This window comes from Oryctolagus cuniculus, chromosome 10 (genome assembly GCF_964237555.1).
Source record: "Oryctolagus cuniculus chromosome 10, mOryCun1.1, whole genome shotgun sequence".
In the NCBI taxonomy this organism is placed as follows: Eukaryota; Metazoa; Chordata; class Mammalia; order Lagomorpha; family Leporidae; genus Oryctolagus; species Oryctolagus cuniculus.
Genome location: NC_091441.1, coordinates 46,517,780 through 46,535,809, shown reverse-complemented (window position 1 = coordinate 46,535,809; position 18,030 = coordinate 46,517,780). Strand labels below are relative to the sequence as shown.

Genomic DNA, 18,030 nt, shown 5'->3' with positions numbered 1-18,030 from the left:
CTCTGTCTATGCTTCTTGGTAATTCTGCCTTCCAAATAAATAAATAAATATTTAAAAAACATAGCTGATCCACTCGCTAATTAGGATGTGCAGCACAGTATTCCCATCCCAAGGGAATGGAAAAAAGCTGAGTAAGAAAAAAAAATCCTGAATGGGCAGGTTTATGTATGAATCACCTTGTCCTTCCTGTATGAATTGTAAGCAGCCGAAATATTCATTGATTTAACCTTTTATCTCTCTTTTAGTAAATTTGGCTCTTGCTTTAAAATTACAGAAAAAAGTAGGGGCAAAATAACTGAAAAAATATTCTCTGTATTTTATTATTAAAATGTCAAGGGAAAAATGAATAAACATGAAAACTTTCACTGTTGACTTTCAACATGTGCTAATTTCCATGGGGTTGGGTGTGTATTTGCTCCTATATTCACCGATTCCTTCTAAAGAAATTCAATGATTCTATGGAGGAAGCATTGCTGTATCAGTTAGCTCATGTGGAACATGATGTGTAGTTAAGAAAGCAGAAATCTTGGATTAGGAAAACAACAAAAACAATGGGCTTTGTTACTAAAGCCCAAACTCATTTACCTTTATTACTTATGTAAATTTGCCTCAAATGAGTAAGTATGTAATTGGCATGATGAAATAAGACAGTTTAACTTCCATATATTTTGTTTTAATCTCTACTTTGTATATTTTTAAAATGTAGACATTAATATAGTAGTATGTGTGTATAAATAAACATACTGGGGCCAGCACTGTGGCACAGTGGGTTAAAGCCCTGGCCTGAGGCGCTGGCATCCCATATGGGCACTGGTTCTAGTCCCAGCTGCCCCTCTTCCAATCCAGCTCTCTGCTTTGGCCTGGGAAAGCAGTAGAAGATGGCCCAAGTCCTTGGGCCCCTGCACCCATGTGGGAGACCCTGAAGAAGCTCCTGGCTTCAGATCAGCACAGCTCTGACCATTGCGGCCATCTGGGGAGTGAACCAGTGGATGGAAGACCTCTCTCTCTGTCTTTATCTCTCTCTGTAACTCTGTCTTTCAAATAAATAAAATAAATCTTTAAAAAAATGCAACTTTAACAAATGAATATTTATAAACATACATTTAAACATATTACAATTGGTTTACTGAGAAGAGTGTGTGTTCAAAAGTATGTGATCGAGATAATTAATTTGCTGTATTTGAGGACATTCTTTACAGAATAGATTCTAGAATCAACTTTGAAGAGAGATTCAAACCCTAGTAAAACACTTATAAGAAATGGTTTGATCATTTCTTTGGGAAGTAGTTCAATTTATTTTTAATGAATAATTTATCATTCATTAGGAGATGCTGAAAAGAATCCTATATTGAACCCAATTGTTTTGTGTGGGCTGAATCATTTCAACAGGTTCAAATCATAAATATCTAAACTTGTTCTAGTAAAAGGTGTAAGGTTATACATGAACTTGTTCTTCTGAATAAAACAATAATCCTTGGGTACGACACCATTTTCTCAGCAGAAATCAAATATGGGTCTTAAAACTTAGACTTTGGCCATTTGCTTCCTGGTAGTTTTGTGTTAGTGATAAACTGGGGCCTAAATTAGTTGTTCTTCAATACAATAAGCAGTAACAACGCAAACACTGCATTAAATTTTGATCTGGAAATAAACAGATTGTATCCCAAGGTTTCCTTAAAAAGATACCTTATGTTTATATTTTATTTCTAGAAAACAGCACTCACCTGCATCCACTGCAACTACTGAAACATTATATTGGTTGTTTTTGACAAATTTTGATTCTCTATCTAGTTCTTTTAAAGTTCGTAAGTCGCCGGTGTTCTCATTAATTTCAAACCAGTTATCTTCGTCTCCTACCTTCTGATACCTAATTTTTAAAAACCAAATATAGATCAGCAAATCAAAGAAGAAGCATAAATCTTAAAAATTTTCATTTCAAAAAATACATCCAAGTTTCTTAAATTTAAAATCAATTCCTGTCCCCATTAAAATTAAAGATCTTTTCACAAAGTGCATTACCTTAGGCCCTCACCACTGTGTGTTTCTGGGTCCAGTGCTTTGTATCCAAGGAGTTCCTTGCCAGCTGGGAGGCCATCTTTACTCTGAATAACTTTCACCGGTGGCTGGCACTCAGGGCCTTCATCACTGTCTTTAATGTTCACAGTGACAGTTGTAGTACACATCGTGGGAGGTTGTGAGTTTGCTGCTTTAGAGAATTGTGCTTCATTAAGTACACCAATTTGCAAAATAACTTGGCGACTGACTTCATAGTTCAATGGCTGTTCAATAAACATACTTTAGTCAATATACATTATTATGTAGAAGATTTATGATGATGATGTTAATTTTAAATAGAAAAGGATTACCATTTTTACATTTCAAATGTTGTCAAACCTTGGTGCTAACATAGTTCAAGACATTTAGCTTCCTAAAACAACATCGTCAAATGCAAAATTGTTGATTGCAAATTATTTAAGATTCAACCAATTTTTTTCTCCTCACTTTTTTGGAAGCTCCTGTTTTCATTTTTTATTACAATTGTAAATATTAATTAAAATTACGAAAAATGGCTGCAAGCATAATGTTTTGTCAAACTTTGTTTTAAATCTTTGTGAAACAAATCAAGAGAAATTGTATGTTACTATAGTTTTAGAGATTTTGTGACTACTTATTTATTTATTTTTTACATATTTATTTATTTATTTGAAAGGCAAAGTTATAGAGAGAGAAGGAGACACAGAGAGAGAGATCTTTCATCCACTGATTCACTCCCCAAATGACTGCTGTGGCCAAGGGTAGGCCAGGCTGAAGCCAGGAGCCAGGAGTTTCTTCCAGGTCTCCCATGTGGGTGCAGGGGCCAGGGACCATTTTCTGCTGCTTTCCCACATGTATTAGCAGGGACTCGAACTGGCGCCCATATGGGATGCCAGCACTACAGGCCACGGCTTACATAATGCCAACCCCTGTGCTTATTTAAAAATGTATATGAATGAAGTTGTACATTGTTTAATTTGGTTATTTTTTTTTTAGATCTTGCCTATTTTCCTACTGGATTATGATCTTTTAACTTTTTATTTGTAGAACTCTATTTAGTAGAGCTATCAAGCATTTGATTATAATGTAATTTAAATTTAAAATATGCTCTCAAAAAATAATACATAAAATATTAAGTTAAAAAAAGATTCCATGACATTATAAGGGACACCAGGGATAATAATAATAAGTAGATATTTGGCTTTAATAAAGCAGTTGCTCCGAGTATCTGAGTCAAGATAGAATGATATTATTTAACAGCACATTTGCAAAGCATTTTGATTTGGATATGCTTAGTTCCTGATCAAACTGCTCAGTCCTACACTGGATGATTAGAAATAATCCTGAAACAATAGTGAAATGATGAAAAAAAGCAAAGGAAAAGATCTGGAAGCCCCCCTCTCCTACCTCCCCACAAAGAAAACTAAAAAGAAAGGGAAAAACACGGTTTCTAAAAATCATGTCAGGAAATACAGTTTTTGGATAAAACTTCTAAGATCTTAAGTTAGGGAAGGCTGTGGATAGGACTCAAGATAGGAATCAGTGAGTGTCTAAAATTTCTTATAAAGTTAATATCTGATTGAATATTCAATATTCATCTAATTTATTTTTCTCATATTTATAACAATGAGTTTTGTACCTGATACGACTTTTCTCTAAGAAAAAAATGAGACTAAAATAATAGAACAAAAGATTTTATGTAAATCAATCTAGGTCATGGCAGCATCCCATTGCACTCTTCTACTTCCATATGTACAGGAATTACTTTAGTATCAGTGTGCAAACATAAGTCAGAATGGTTTAAAGGATAGCTTGATTGTATTTTTACCTTGACAACACATAAGACTGCTTCGTTTGTATTTGGATCTGTGCTGATTTTGAAATTCCCATTTTCATTTCCCTGTAGGATTGTATATACAGCCTTTGAGTGAGGAGTGTTTGGCAAATCCTTGTCGTGTACCGACATTCGTAAAATCTCAACGTCAATTCTGTTTTCTTCTACTTCTGTTGTATACTAAAAAAGAAAAGGACTCTTGTTACAACAAATGTATAGTTTTAACATGTAAAATTGTATCTAAAGAAAAAATAAAACAAAGTGATATAGAAACATGCATTTACATATTGGGAAAGAATTTATAAATTTAATGTATAGCTTTTTTCTCTTCTTCTAAACTGTTCTTTCAAATCTTCTCCATTCATAAAAGATTACTTATATCTTAACTTCTGAACTTCTCTGAGATGATTTTCCCAATCATTCTGGCCCTTAAATTTGTCTCTTCTCTGAACTTCTACAATATTCAGAGTGTATCTCCTCTTTCTAGACATAGTAAGCACCTAATGAATGATTAAATATACTAAACATTATGGATTATTATAACATCCATTGATTTCTTACTAATGACTAGTTTATAAACCAATCTTTTTATTTATTTTTGATTCACTTATAAACACTTTAAGGGAAAAGATTTCTCTTTTTAGAGAATTTTTTTAAGATTTATTTATTCATTTGAAAGTCAGAATTACAGAGAGAGAGGGAAAGAAAGAGAAAGAGGGGAAGAGGAGAGACCTTCCATCCACTAGTTCCCTCTCCAGATGGCTGCAAAAAAGTCCAAGGAATCTGATACTAGAGCTTAGCAGCAAAGAAAACACTGAACTATGAACCATGTCAAGGACAAAAGTGCCTTATGGTAGCTGATAGCATGACTACCTTCCTACAATCCAGAAATAACTGACATTTCAATTACTCCTACAGAAGTTTCCTCTTCCCTTTGTTGTTTGAAATTGTAGCTATATACACCAAAATGTGCACTGTTACAGAGCTACCATACTCTAGATTGGTTTTGTTTTTAAATAATTGAACCTAGAGAAACGAACACAGAGATATACTCACAGAAGTTTCTGTAAAATATGGTGAATTGTCATTTTCATCCTCAAGTGAAATAGTAATTGTTCCTGTATTACATAAACCAAAAGGTTGACCCCCCATGTCTCGAACTTCCATTACTAATTGGTAAGTATCACAATTCTGAAAAAAAAAAAAGGAAAACGGTGCATTGATGAACTATTCCATTTTTTCTACCTTACAATTTTTATAGCTTCTGTTCAAATGATAATTATTTCACATATATTCTTTTAAAAATATATTTTTTAAAAAACACTACAAATACAAGAGGTCAAGAGGTTAGCCAGTCAATGCTATAGGAACTGATGTGTTCAGTATATTTCTTTTTTTTTTTTTTTTTTTGACAGGCAGAGTGGACAGTGAGAGAGAGACAGAGAGAAAGGTCTTCCTTTGCCGTTGGTTCACCCTCCAATGGCCGCCGCGGCCGGCGCGCTGCGGCCAGCGCACCACGCTGATCCGATGGCAGGAGCCAGGAGCCAGGTGCTTTTCCTGGTCTCCCACGGGGTGCAGGGCCCAAGGACTTGGGCCATCCTCCACTGCACTCCCTGGCCACAGCAGAGAGCTGGCCTGGAAGAGGGGCAACCAGGACAGAATCCGGTGCCCCGACCAGGACTAGAACCCGGTGTGCTGGCGCCGCAAGGCGGAGGATTAGCCTAGTGAGCCGTGGCGCTGGCTGTGTTCAGTATATTTCAAAATTTAAAATTATAATAATCATAATAGCCAAACATTAAGAGAAACAAAGATACTCTTTAATAGGTAAATGGATAAATAAATTAGCATTTCCACAAGAAGTAATATTATTCAATACTAAAATGAAGTGAGCTAACAAGCCATAAAATGACAAGGAGAAAATTTAAATGTGTATTACTCAGTGAAAGAAACCATTCTGAAAAGGCTATAGACTGTATTATTTCAGCTGCTTGATACTCTGCAAAAGGTAAAATTGGGGAGACACTAAAAAGGTCGGAGGTGTTCAGCGACTGGAGAGAAAGAAGGGTGAGTAGGAAGGACACGGAGGATTTTCAGGGCAATGAAGCTATCCTGTGTGATACGATAATGGTGGATACTGCCACTGTACAGTTTTTCCAGACCCATGGACTCTGCAGCACTGAGGGTGAAGCCCCATGTAAACTTGGTTTTCAGATGGTAATGCTATGTCAGTGTAGGTTCATCAATCGTCACAAATGTACGACTGTCATGCAGAACATTGACTCTGGGGCAGCTGTGCCTTGGTGGAGTGGGGCATATATGGGAACCCTCTGTACTTTCTGTTCATTTTTCCTGTGAACCTACACGTGCCCTAACAAGTAAAGTGCATCAATTTTTAAAAATTACATATGAGTATATTAAATAAAAGTAATATTTGTAAAACAAAAAAAAATAGACTTCAAACAATTTTAGTATCAACACATCAAATCAGGTCAATGAACTCAAGTGAAGCCTTGATTAATATCTTGTACTTCCCCAACATCTCTGTGGGAAAAAAAGAAGTTTCCAGGGAAGTCCTAGCTACAACCTATGGAAGTTATACTTTCGCTTGGAAATTCAAGATCCATTTAAACATACTTTAATGTCTGGGAAATTAATAAATCAGTTTATTTACTTCTCTATCCAGTAAAGGTGTGGTTGTAGTGATGACACCTGTATCTGGATGTACGGCGAAATGCTTTGGATGATCTGGGATTTGTTGTAGGATTTTAAATTTCAGACGAGTGTGTAGAGTATCAGGTTCATCATGGTCTATGGCAGTCACTTGTCCCACAGAAGTTCCTATTTACATAAATACAATATTGTCAAAATTTTAAATCACAATATAATGAGGATATAAACATAAGTAAAATCAAGGCACTTATTTTCAAAGCTTAGTTTTATAGATAAGTTGAGGAATCTACACATGAGCTCCAAACATCTGCAAGGCCTTCTTCCTTAACCTTCAATGAACTGGTTACTCTGAATAACATGACTTGCAGTCTACATCTACAAGAACAGTTCTCATCTTACACGTAGTACCAATAGTTCTCCAATTCTTCCTCCACAATGTACTGTCTCAGTTCATGGACTATTTTTGCATGATATTTTCTTTGTGTACCTTCTCTCTTTTATACCCCATCATGATCATGTTAATTAGGAGAATAGTGCATGTTCTCAGGTGATAGCAAACAAGGATTTTATACTTTTATATTTCAATAAAGATGCAGAGTTATTAATATAGTCAGGTAGTTATTAACATATGCAAAACACAAATATTATGCAAGAGTCCAAGTATCCTTTGCATAAGCTTCAGGGCCCAGACATGAGAGTGTTAGGAATGTTGCTTTAACTATGTACTTACTGTGAGAAGTCCATCTTATACATGTACACATATTGCAACAGCTTAGGTTAAAATGAAAACTAATATCCATTGGTCATTTCATAAAGGCAATCAGAAAAACAATACATAAAATTTTTAACAAAAACTAGTGTTATACAAACATAGCCTGGAAAAGTCAAACTCTTCAAATTTCAAATGCCTGTTAAAAACATTGCTTCACACCATAAAATGGACTTTTCTATATCTTTGTTATATCACTCTATTTTCCTGAATTTAGTGGGAAAGTTCAGTTTTTCCTGCATCTAATCTTTCACAAGTCCTTCAATAAATAATAAGCAATAAAACAAATAGTGAATAAATGAATGAATGAAAAAATAATCTCTCATTTTGCTGGAAGACAAGATGGCTGTTGGCCTACCTGTAACTCTCTTGTCATACTCTATGAATCCCTGGCTAATTCTTTTTATACTGAAGAAGTGATTTCGTCCAATGGAAAAACTGAGCAACCTTCCCTGCATTCCAGATTTTCTAAACATACATATGTAAACCAAACACCAATTTCAACAACAACCCCCTCCTACAGAGAATTGAGTCAAATAATTATTGCTAGAATTATAAAGCCATTGTATAAAATGGAAATATATGGAATTTTATTTTAGGAAGAGTCTTAAGAGTTCAGAGTAATCAAAGGTTATTGAGAACAAAGCCATGCAAATTCTACTTATAGTGGAAAAAATGTCTAAATAATCAGAAATCCCAACAAATGAATGAAATGCAATGACATTAAACCATTTTAATTACAATGCTTAATGAACTATCAAATAATCTTCATATCATAACACTATAAAAGGTGAACTTACCAGATCGGCAATTTTCAGGAACACTAAAGACTGTCAATTTGTTTTCAAAATATGGAGCATTATCATTGTCATCTTCAACTTTGAAAAACAAGGGGAGTGGATACTCGAGTACATAGCCATCTGGGGTTATTGCATAGGCATAGACCTGAGAGGAATAAAAGCCATCAGCTTCTTCTCAAATGATAAATTATACACACAAATATGCCTAGTGGTGAAGGAAAATGTAGCATTTTAAAAAATCATGAAGATTTGTTAATTATCTCTTTAGATTACAATTGTCCTCAGGCATAGTCCTAGATTTACTGATATTTGCATTCCTGAAATACCTACTAGGGTAACACAGAGCCTTGCATTAGGTACATCTTCAGTAAATATCCTATTTTTTTGCATTCAGTTCCACCCATTTTTTCTTATTAGGAAAGCATTCCTTAATTTTCCCTCTGTAAAAATTGTCATAAGGTTTATATTATACATCTTTTAATGGATTCTTTCCCCTCATGACAATGGCATTAAAACATCTCTTTACCTAAACTAAGTCTATCCTTCCTTCCTTAATTTACAGTGATTTTTGTTGCATTTTCTCTTCAATGGAAATGAAGTTCATTTGCATCCAACCATGCTATCACTTATAGTTTGAAATATTATTTCACATTCTACTAATTTGGGTGAATGATTTCATTTCAGGCTAAATCCTGGCTTTATCTTTTGCTAATAGTGAGTCAAGTATCTCCAAACTATGTCATAATTGAATCATTATTATAAACAACATAATCTAAACTAGGAATGTAGTTTGAATTGAAATAATTGAATTGAAAGCATAGCCAAACTCTTTAGGAGAATACACTTATGTTCATAAAATAGAGTAATTACTTAGAAGCAGTTTCTTATTTAGTCATTAAAACAACACTTAAGCTCTTTGAAAGCAGTGGTTTGCATACTAGTTCTAATTGTTCTGCATTAAAAGCAACAGCAATATACTTAAATGCTGCTATAATAAGAATAATAAAGAATATGATTAATCATATTTTAGCTAGGTTACAAGAGTGCTATTCAAATGTCATGTGTGCATTACTGTGAAATCCTTTCCCCTTATGATTCTTCTATAGCTTGAAAAAAACCTCAGCATTTTCAGTTCTGTCACACTGTATTTTGCTTAAATTTATGTTATCTTCAAGTAAATCCAAACAGTTGTTAACAGGAGTTGAGAATTGAGTTTGATCTTGCAGTGAGAAACATGTAGTGTAGACTGAGCAGAGGAACAGGGAAAGCGGTGACACCAAGCTGAATGTGTATAGAACATGACTTAGTGGCACATACAGAAAAGAGTAGATGGATTCGTATGCCTGGAAAAGTAAATAATGTTGCAAGACAGTAAGTTTCTGGTAGATTAAGAAGGAACCAGATTGAAACTGAGTTTTTAAATGTACAGATCTTCCACAACACTCAAAGAGGAAAGATATTTGGGCCGGCGCCGCGGCTCACTAGGCTAATTCTTCAATTGCGGCACCGGCACCCCAGGTTCTAGTCCCAGTCGGGGCGCCAGGTTCTGTCCTGGTTGTTCCTCTTCCAGTCCAGCTCTCTGCTGTGGCCCAGGAAGGCAGTGGAGGATGGCCCAAGTGCTTGGGCCCTGCACCCCATGGGAGACCAGGAGGAAGCACCTGGCTCCTGGCTTCGGATCGGTGCAGCCCACCGGCCGTAGCGGCCATTTAGGGGGTGAACCAACGGAAGGAAGACCTTTCTTTCTGTCTCTCTCTCTCTCTCTCACTGCCTAACTCTGCCTGTCCAAAAAAAAAAAAAAAAAAAGGAAAGATATTTGCTACTACTCTGTTTTAAAGAATAACTCGGTATTGTTGAAGGAAGTTTTCTTATAGAACTGTTCTATGCCAATCTTGAGAAAACAACCTTACATGACTCTCTGAAAAATTAGATAAATTTAAGTCTTTTTTTTTTTTTTTTTTTTTGACAGGCAGAGTGGACAGTGAGAGAGAGAGAGACAGAGAGAAAGGTCTTCCTTTGCCGTTGGTTCACCCTCCAATGGCCGTCGCGGCCAGCGCGCTGCGGCCAGCGCACCGTGCTGATCCGAAGCCAGGAGCCAGGTGCTTTTCCTGGTCTCCCACGGGGTGCAGGGCCCAAGCACTTGGGCCATCCTCCACTGCACTCCCTGGCCACAGCAGAGGGCTGGCCTGGAAGAGGGGCAACCGGGACAGAATCCGGCGCCCTGACTGGGACTAGAACCTGGTGTGCCGGTGCCGCAGGCAGAGGATTAGCCTATTGAGCCGAGGCGCCGGCCCCAAATTAGATAAATTTAACGATTTAAGACCAACTCCTCAAATTATAATAGTATGCGACTCAGAAAAATCTTCAGATGCCAAGATTTAACAATACAACAGGAGGCAATAGCAAGAACAGGGGCACAATAAAGGTATGCATTGAATTGAACACTTGACTACTATTTTTCATAATCTACAAAATCAGCTTGTTTCAAATAATAATATATTATTAATATTTAACATTTATATAGATTACATGAAAGTAAATTGGAAATTGCATCAAAATCTCCAGATTTGAGGACAAAATCTTAGAGCATGTGCATTGTTTCATCTACCATTAGAATATCTCTAAAGATAGCACCAACATTGAGAAGCACCAATATTGTGGCATTTAATGATTACAACCACTCTGAGTGATGTAAGACGTTAGGAGCCTATAACAGAGAAGAAAACAGATCATAAAGGTTGTGAGGTGCCTAAGAATATTTAACATCTTCTAATTTAGTAGATACTTAACATCTACTAATTTCCACAAGAATAAACCATCTAAAAAAAACTGATGAAATTTGATTCAATAGAAAACTATTACAAAGATATATTGTTTTATAAGGCATATTTAAATTTTAACTTCTCCTTTGACAGAGAAGCCTTTTATTCCATTCCACCTCAAGTGATTTTATAATTGCATCATGTTGATATTTTGAAGCTATACTTAATTTAAAGAATTTTCCTAATTTGCAAGTGGTCTCTCTTAATGCCAGTTACCTGTGTTAGTGGGAATTAAGAAAGCACAAGTAATTCTGAAAGGAAAATTATTTAAAAGCCTAACTTTCAGCATAAAGTTCAAACTATTTTATTTGTTTTTTTACAAAGTTAAAAATTGCAAAACAAGTTTTTAAAAAAATTTAAACTATTCTCTCTCCTTCCACCGATGATCATGATACAAAGCAGATATATAGCAGGTTGTCAAACAAGATCCTATCAAATGATTGATCAGCAGAACAGAAAATAAAATGCAGATTGCCAAATGCAGAGTAGGCAGCTTTTTAATACTTAAGAGTAAATTCTAGAGTGACACCTTGTCTTCTTGTAAAACAACTGCAAAAACAGCAGAGAACCGACATAGTCTTTACCAAGTATTTATTTTGCATATAAATAAAAAGATCAAAAAGGGTTCCTAAGGATCTTTGCTTGAATGGACTATTTTTAAGCAGTTTCAAACAACACTCCAACCAAGGTTTGTGGTTGTTGTTGCTGTTGATTCTTTTTAAGATGTAGAACTTTCTATAGCTGATATGTCTTCTAGAACATTTAGTTATGCATTTGGCTTCCTCACAATTGATTACTGTCATGGTTATGCTGTCATGATGTGACCACCAACTCCTACTCATCTTCCAGATGTCTGCTAAGATACTAGTCCCTGGATCCCCTATTATGAGATAATTTCTATTTTATATTCTCATTTTACAAGTCAGTTCTTCACTCTTATAAATTGAAGACAATACTATTAATTTAATTAATATTATTCACCATCATTCCTAAGACTCACTATGATTTTCTCCTGTACATCAGGTTAGACATCTGAACACCAAAGATTTGTGTGACATTTAAAACAAAACAAGGAGTTACTTTTCAGAGAATTTAGAAATTGTCTTTGGTAGGATAAGATAGAATAGGATGGATTGGTAAATTTGTTCTGGATTATTAAGGAAGTAAAAAAGCACCCAAGGATCTCGTTGGCAAAGAACAGTGAGAGAGAGCAGAGGAAACCAGCACAGCACTATGTAGAAGGGCTGAAGCCATGAATCTAACACTAGCACACATTTAGAATCACCTTGGATTATGGAGTCCCAACCCAGAACAACATCATGTGGTTTATAATATATAGCTGTGGTTGAGAGTAATTGGGCTGTTTTATTATAGAGAACTTTGAACTCAATAAAATTCTGTTACTTCCCTATGATTCCACAGACAAAAGTCTGTCAAAATTGTTATTAAATTTTGAGTTTTTTATTTATTTGAACAGCAGAAAGACGGATAGGAAGAGAAAGACAGACACAGGGAGCGCCAATCCTTTACTCACAACAGCAGAGGCCAAATCAAGTCAGAATCTGGGCACTCCCACTTGGAATACAACCACTTGAGCCACCACCTCCTGCTTCCCTAGGGACACAGTAGCAGGAAGCTGAGGTTGGCAGTGGAGCTGGGATCTATCCTAAACACTCTGAAAAGGGATGCATGAATCCCAAGCAAGGTTTTCTAACCACTGCAATAAATATCTGCCCCATGTCATATTTTTTAGGCTTTCCGTTAGGTTTATTGATTTTACTATATTTACTATTTTGCTTCATCAATGGCACCAATAGAAATTTTGAAGTTTGTGTTGCATGTTGATAATACTTAAAATATATATAAGCAGAATTGGAAATATTAATAAACCAGTAACAGATATAATTCTGAATAAATATTTCAGTAATCCAACCTCAAATTTATCGTATTGCTCACGGTCAATGCTTCGTGTACAATAGATGTCTCCAGTTTCTTTCTCTATGTAGAACAAATTGAAAGGCTCTTTGTCCACTCCTTGTCCACTTATGGAATAAAAGACAGTGTAATTCTGTGCAGCATCAGATTGGATCTAAAATAATAAGTGACAATTTAGGTAAAGAACAAATATATTGCAATAAATATCTTCAACCTAACTTCTTATAATAATTTTTAATCACTAACTCTCTTTCTTACTCATCTATTCTTTCTTGCCTCTGCTTATGTTTTCCAAATTTTCATCTGTCTTCTTCAACATGCAGTCACATCACTTGCTTGTTCCTAAATTCTTTTATCATGCATATATTTATAAAACTTGTGGGATGATACACCATTACCATTCCTAGTGACTTATTCTTATTCCTCTGTAAAGTGTAGGAACACTTTCAGTGATGCTGAATTATTTGGAATTGATAATTACATCATTTAAAAATGTATGGTAATTGCAATGCAACATCTCTTCCACAATTAATTCTTTGAAAATGCAGAATTTCAAAATCACCACATGTTTGCATTCCACCTATGTGACACACAGTCTTACTTGGGAAACAGAGCAGTGGGCATTTTTTGGAAGATAAATGTTAATTTAAGTGAAAAATAAATTATGCAATTTTGTAGGCATGTCTGCTTTTCATGAGTGATGAAAGTCCTAGCGTAGTATTTGGATAAATTTGAATGCCTACTAATGAACTTCAGAGAATAAAAATATAAAAATATAAAACACATTTCTCAATAACTAAAAATGATTTTTGGGAAATTAGAAATATATTGGATCAGTTCAATGTGATCATAGTTCCAGTGAATAATCACCCTATTTCTACTTGATTCACATAACATGCAATTAAATGAAAAATTAATCAACAAAAAATTGACATCTATAAAATCAACTAAGATGAAATGTACCTGTTGAACATGCTGTGGAAATGGACCCAGTGAGTTCTCCATCAGAGAACATGGGATAGGAGCCCATCTTCTCTTACTGCGCCTGAGGACTGTGTCTTTGGTCTGCCTTTTCCTAATGGTCTACATTTGATGAGAAGCAAAGAAATGTAGAGAAAATAAGTAAGGAGTTACACATAGCAATGTTGTAAATATTCTCTGTAGTATTTCTGTATTTTATAACGAGAGACAAACATACACAAACCGACACAAAAATTAGATTTCAAACTGCATTATATTTTCCAGTTCCACCTATTTGCTGATTCAACCACCTAACCAGTCAGAAATCGCTAAGATCCCACCTGGAGACTATAGATCTCCCTAAAATGGATAATCCATCAACAAATACTTAAAAGTTGATTTTATTCCACTAGGCATGGCACAACCCAAATCTGCTCAAATCCTTATTACAGGGCAAGTATTTATATACCCACATAAAAACACAAGGCAGCATTTGTTCAGTATGTTTTATTTTATGTATTCTGCAGACTCTTTACAACTAGTATATAAAATCATGTTTCACAAGCCTAAAGCAAGTTCTAAATTCAGTGGAGTTTCTGTCATCAGAAGGAATCAAACTGGGAAACCCTCTTTTAAATTGAATCGCATTTTAATAAATAGATTTTTATAGACCAAAATCATTTGCTGATTTTGCTCTAAGTGAGATGTGAGTTCCAACAACCCTCTCCATTCCCCATTTCTTGGTCCTATCACCACCAGTCATTCCAAGAAAAACAGCCCAGCGTCAAAACACTGAAGCCTCAAGCCAATCCTGTAAACTGGCTGTGCCTCCACTCTCTGAAGAGAGGGACTTCTGTAATTCTCTATGGAGATGAGAGTAAGCTTTAGACAATCTCATCTCCTCTTCATTGTGACTCAAACCACCATGGGTTGGGAGAGAGCCACATGGGTGGAGTGTCACTTTTCACTGAGTCTGATATCCGCCCTACCTTGTCCTTGTTCTTCAGGTTGGTTATTCTTGCTGCCACAACTCAATACACTCTCTGAAACCTCTGATATTCTGACTTGACTTTCTGGCCAGAGTCCTTCATCTTCACACACTTTTGCAAATAGCTCTACCATGTCTTAATAGTCTAGTCTGTATGCATATTAAATATAAGTGGAAAAGAACAACAAATGGTCAGTTAAGCACAATGATTCTAACCTGAAAGGAGGAGTATAAAATGAAAAAACTCTCACATGCTGATTAAAATACTAAATTACTGAAGATCTTGCCGATTATACCTTTTTTCCTATGGCTGACAGTTCAACCTCTATCTCTTTTTGTTCCTGTCTCTGATAGTCTGAGAGAAAAATGGAAAAGCTCTTCCTTTCAGAAGACAAAATGAGGTCACGCGTTGTGTAAATTGAGCCATCTTCTAGAATTCGAAAGGCAGGGTCGCTAGACAGGATTAGGCTGGCTGACTTGAGACACTCCTCCAGATTCACTGCAGGGAAGAAATTTCACAGCAATTTGTCAGATAAAACAGGAATAAAACAAGTTGCACAGGATTGGCAACTGCAAGTTGGTGCATGAGATACAGACAAAGGGGTGGTTCCACTTGAGCACCTGCTGTTCTAAAACGTAGGGCCATGAAAATTAAACACCTAAGTCAATGGAGTTGTATTTTCTAGCTCTCTCATCATCAGTTAACTTAAGAAATAAAATATTTTCCTAATTTCACTGAATTTATTTTGTTTCCACCTTATCTCTTATTTATGGATTTGTGTGTGTGTGTGTGTGTGTGTGTGTGTGTGTTTGTGTGGGGTCTTCACCTTGACAACTGTTTGTCTTTATGATGGTGCAAAACCATATTCATTTAGCTGAAAATTTACTTGAAATTATGAATTTGGATATTTTTCTGTGCTAGTAAAATGTGATATGTGGTAGCCTTCTCAGGATATTGGGCAGTGATCAACCCTATAATCAGAAGTGTGCTGTGTTGCCAAGCTATGATGTTTGGTAGATCAAGTGTATAAAAATCCATGTTGAACTTTCAACAGATTTTTCAGGATATCAACCCATTGTAGGTTAAGGAATAGTGTGCATGTGTGTGTGTATGTGTGCACGCACAGAGAGATACTTTTGTTTTATAAAATATGTATTATATTTGTATGACAAATCAGTAGATTTTGGACATGTTTGCAATACATCTTCAACAACTATAACTGCCTGGCTACAAGTAAGTACACTGGTCCATTTTAAAGTAATAGTCCTCTGTAATACTGAAAATAATCTTAGTGGGGAGAGAATTTAGCCGAGTGATTAAGACATCGATCAGTTAAGACAACTGCATCCCTCATTGGAATATTGGTTTGATACTGGGCTCTGGCTTCTGACTGCAGCTTCCTGCTAATGCAGACCTTGGGAAGCAGCAAGGATGGCTCAAGTAACTGAGTTTCTCCCACCCAGGTGGGAGTCCTGCATTGCATTCTCAGCACCTGGTTTTGACTTGGCTGTTGCCAGCTTTTGGAAAGTGAGCTGGTGGATGGGAGCCCTGTCTCTGTCTAGCTTTCTCTGCTTCTTTGGCTCTCAAATAAATAAATAAAATTCTTTTAAAAAGAAAATAATATTTCTATAACACATCTTTTTTAAGACTTGATAAATGTAATGCTTAATATGTGCATGGTTATCATCAAAATATTTCCTATTCAGATTCAAATTTAACATATTTAGTGTCTTTACTGTGTGTCTTTACAGTATAACTACCTATCTTTTTAAGTATTTAAATTAGTTTATAGACATTTAAAACCAAGGCATTAGATAAAAGGCATTAGATAAAACTATGTCTGTCTTGGAAAAGGATAGCACTTCAAGTGTCAAAGTTTGTTTTCCAAATGAGAACTCAAGGCCAGCGAAAAACCTTGATGAAAAGAAGTCACCTTTGGACTCAGAATAACCAACCTGTCCTGTCCTGTCCTTCAGAAATGGCTTTGGATGTAAGATCCACCAAAATTTTATTTGTCATTCACAATATATGTTTCGAAATAAATCAAATAAATTCTTGGTACGTGCATATGCATTGTGATCAACCTCAGTTACAAATTTTATATTGGCATTTACATTTGAGACATTCTTTTCATGTCTAACCAATTAAACAACCTTGGCTTTGGCCTAAGCCATAATAATTTAGCACTCTAGTGTGTGCTAATCTTTCTGACAAGAAAAGTATACAGTATCTTTGGTATTTTAATTATTTTTAACTACCACCAAAAATCAAGTAGCCTATCTTTCGTTATATGCTCAATATTAATGCCAAGTAGCTACCACATAGGTTTTATACCTAACATTACAAGAGCAATCTGATGCTAATGCACCAAGTTACAACTACTAAATGTTTAATACAATTTCTCACCTTTGCCTACAAGTGCTGCAGCCTGAAGATGAGAAGGAACTTGAAGAGATATTTTCTGACAAGCATCGCAAAATAATAGCAGAACCTCAAAAGAAAGAAAAAACTCAGGAATTGCATTTGTCCGCATATTTTTACATTACACTTTTGACCTACTGATAAAATATTGTCAATTTTGGAAATAAGTTTAATATTTTAATTTCTGAAATATTCATTTTAAAAGGGAGTAGCCAAGCCTAGCCTGCAGTGCCGGCATCCCATATGGGCTCTGGTTAGTGTCCATGGTTGCTCTTCTTCCAATCCAGCTCTCTGCTATGGTCTGGGACAGTAGAAGCTGGCCCAAGTGCTTGGGCCCCTACACCCACATGGGAGACCCAGAAGAAGATCCTGGCGCCAGGCTTAGGATCAGCCAAGCTCCAGCCAGCATGGCCATTTGGGGAGTGAACCAGCAGATGGAAGATCTTTCTGTCTTCCCCCTCCTTGTCTATAACTCTCCCTCTCAAATAAATAAATAAAATCTTTTTAAAAACAAAAGGGAATAGCTAAGAAAGTGGTTTTAGGGATACCACAGCTATTTAGAATCAGTTTAAAATATTAAATAAAGTGAAGTTCTTGGCATGTAAATTATATTGTATAATTGCGAGAAAATGAGTTACCATTAATTCACTGACTTTTTGTAGAGATTATTACATCCAAGACCATTTGTAAATGTCATCCATTTTCTGTCTGTTTTCTTTCTGTTTATCAAATGACTGTTTTTTGAGTCTTTAAATCAACTTACAGGCCGATTTTATGACCAGTTTTTCTCTGATGATAT

The 18,030-nt window shown here is 35.7% G+C and overlaps 1 protein-coding gene across 2 annotated transcripts in view; it reads right to left on the bottom strand.

Moving 5' to 3' along the window:
• DSC1 (desmocollin 1) overlaps positions 1 to 18,030 on the bottom strand; it is a 31,199-nt gene that overhangs the window by 11,194 nt on the left and 1,975 nt on the right. For both annotated transcript variants that reach the window (XM_008261174.4, XM_002713481.5), the window contains exons 2-11: positions 17,217 to 17,301; positions 15,106 to 15,308; positions 13,825 to 13,944; positions 12,860 to 13,015; positions 8,108 to 8,252; positions 6,540 to 6,706; positions 4,925 to 5,059; positions 3,863 to 4,048; positions 2,020 to 2,279; positions 1,725 to 1,867 (exon numbers count right to left, since the gene is read on the bottom strand). In XM_008261174.4, the coding sequence (XP_008259396.2) occupies positions 1,725 to 1,867; positions 2,020 to 2,279; positions 3,863 to 4,048; positions 4,925 to 5,059; positions 6,540 to 6,706; positions 8,108 to 8,252; positions 12,860 to 13,015; positions 13,825 to 13,944; positions 15,106 to 15,308; positions 17,217 to 17,301 (1,600 nt within the window). The remainder of the gene's footprint in view (positions 1 to 1,724; positions 1,868 to 2,019; positions 2,280 to 3,862; positions 4,049 to 4,924; positions 5,060 to 6,539; positions 6,707 to 8,107; positions 8,253 to 12,859; positions 13,016 to 13,824; positions 13,945 to 15,105; positions 15,309 to 17,216; positions 17,302 to 18,030) is intronic.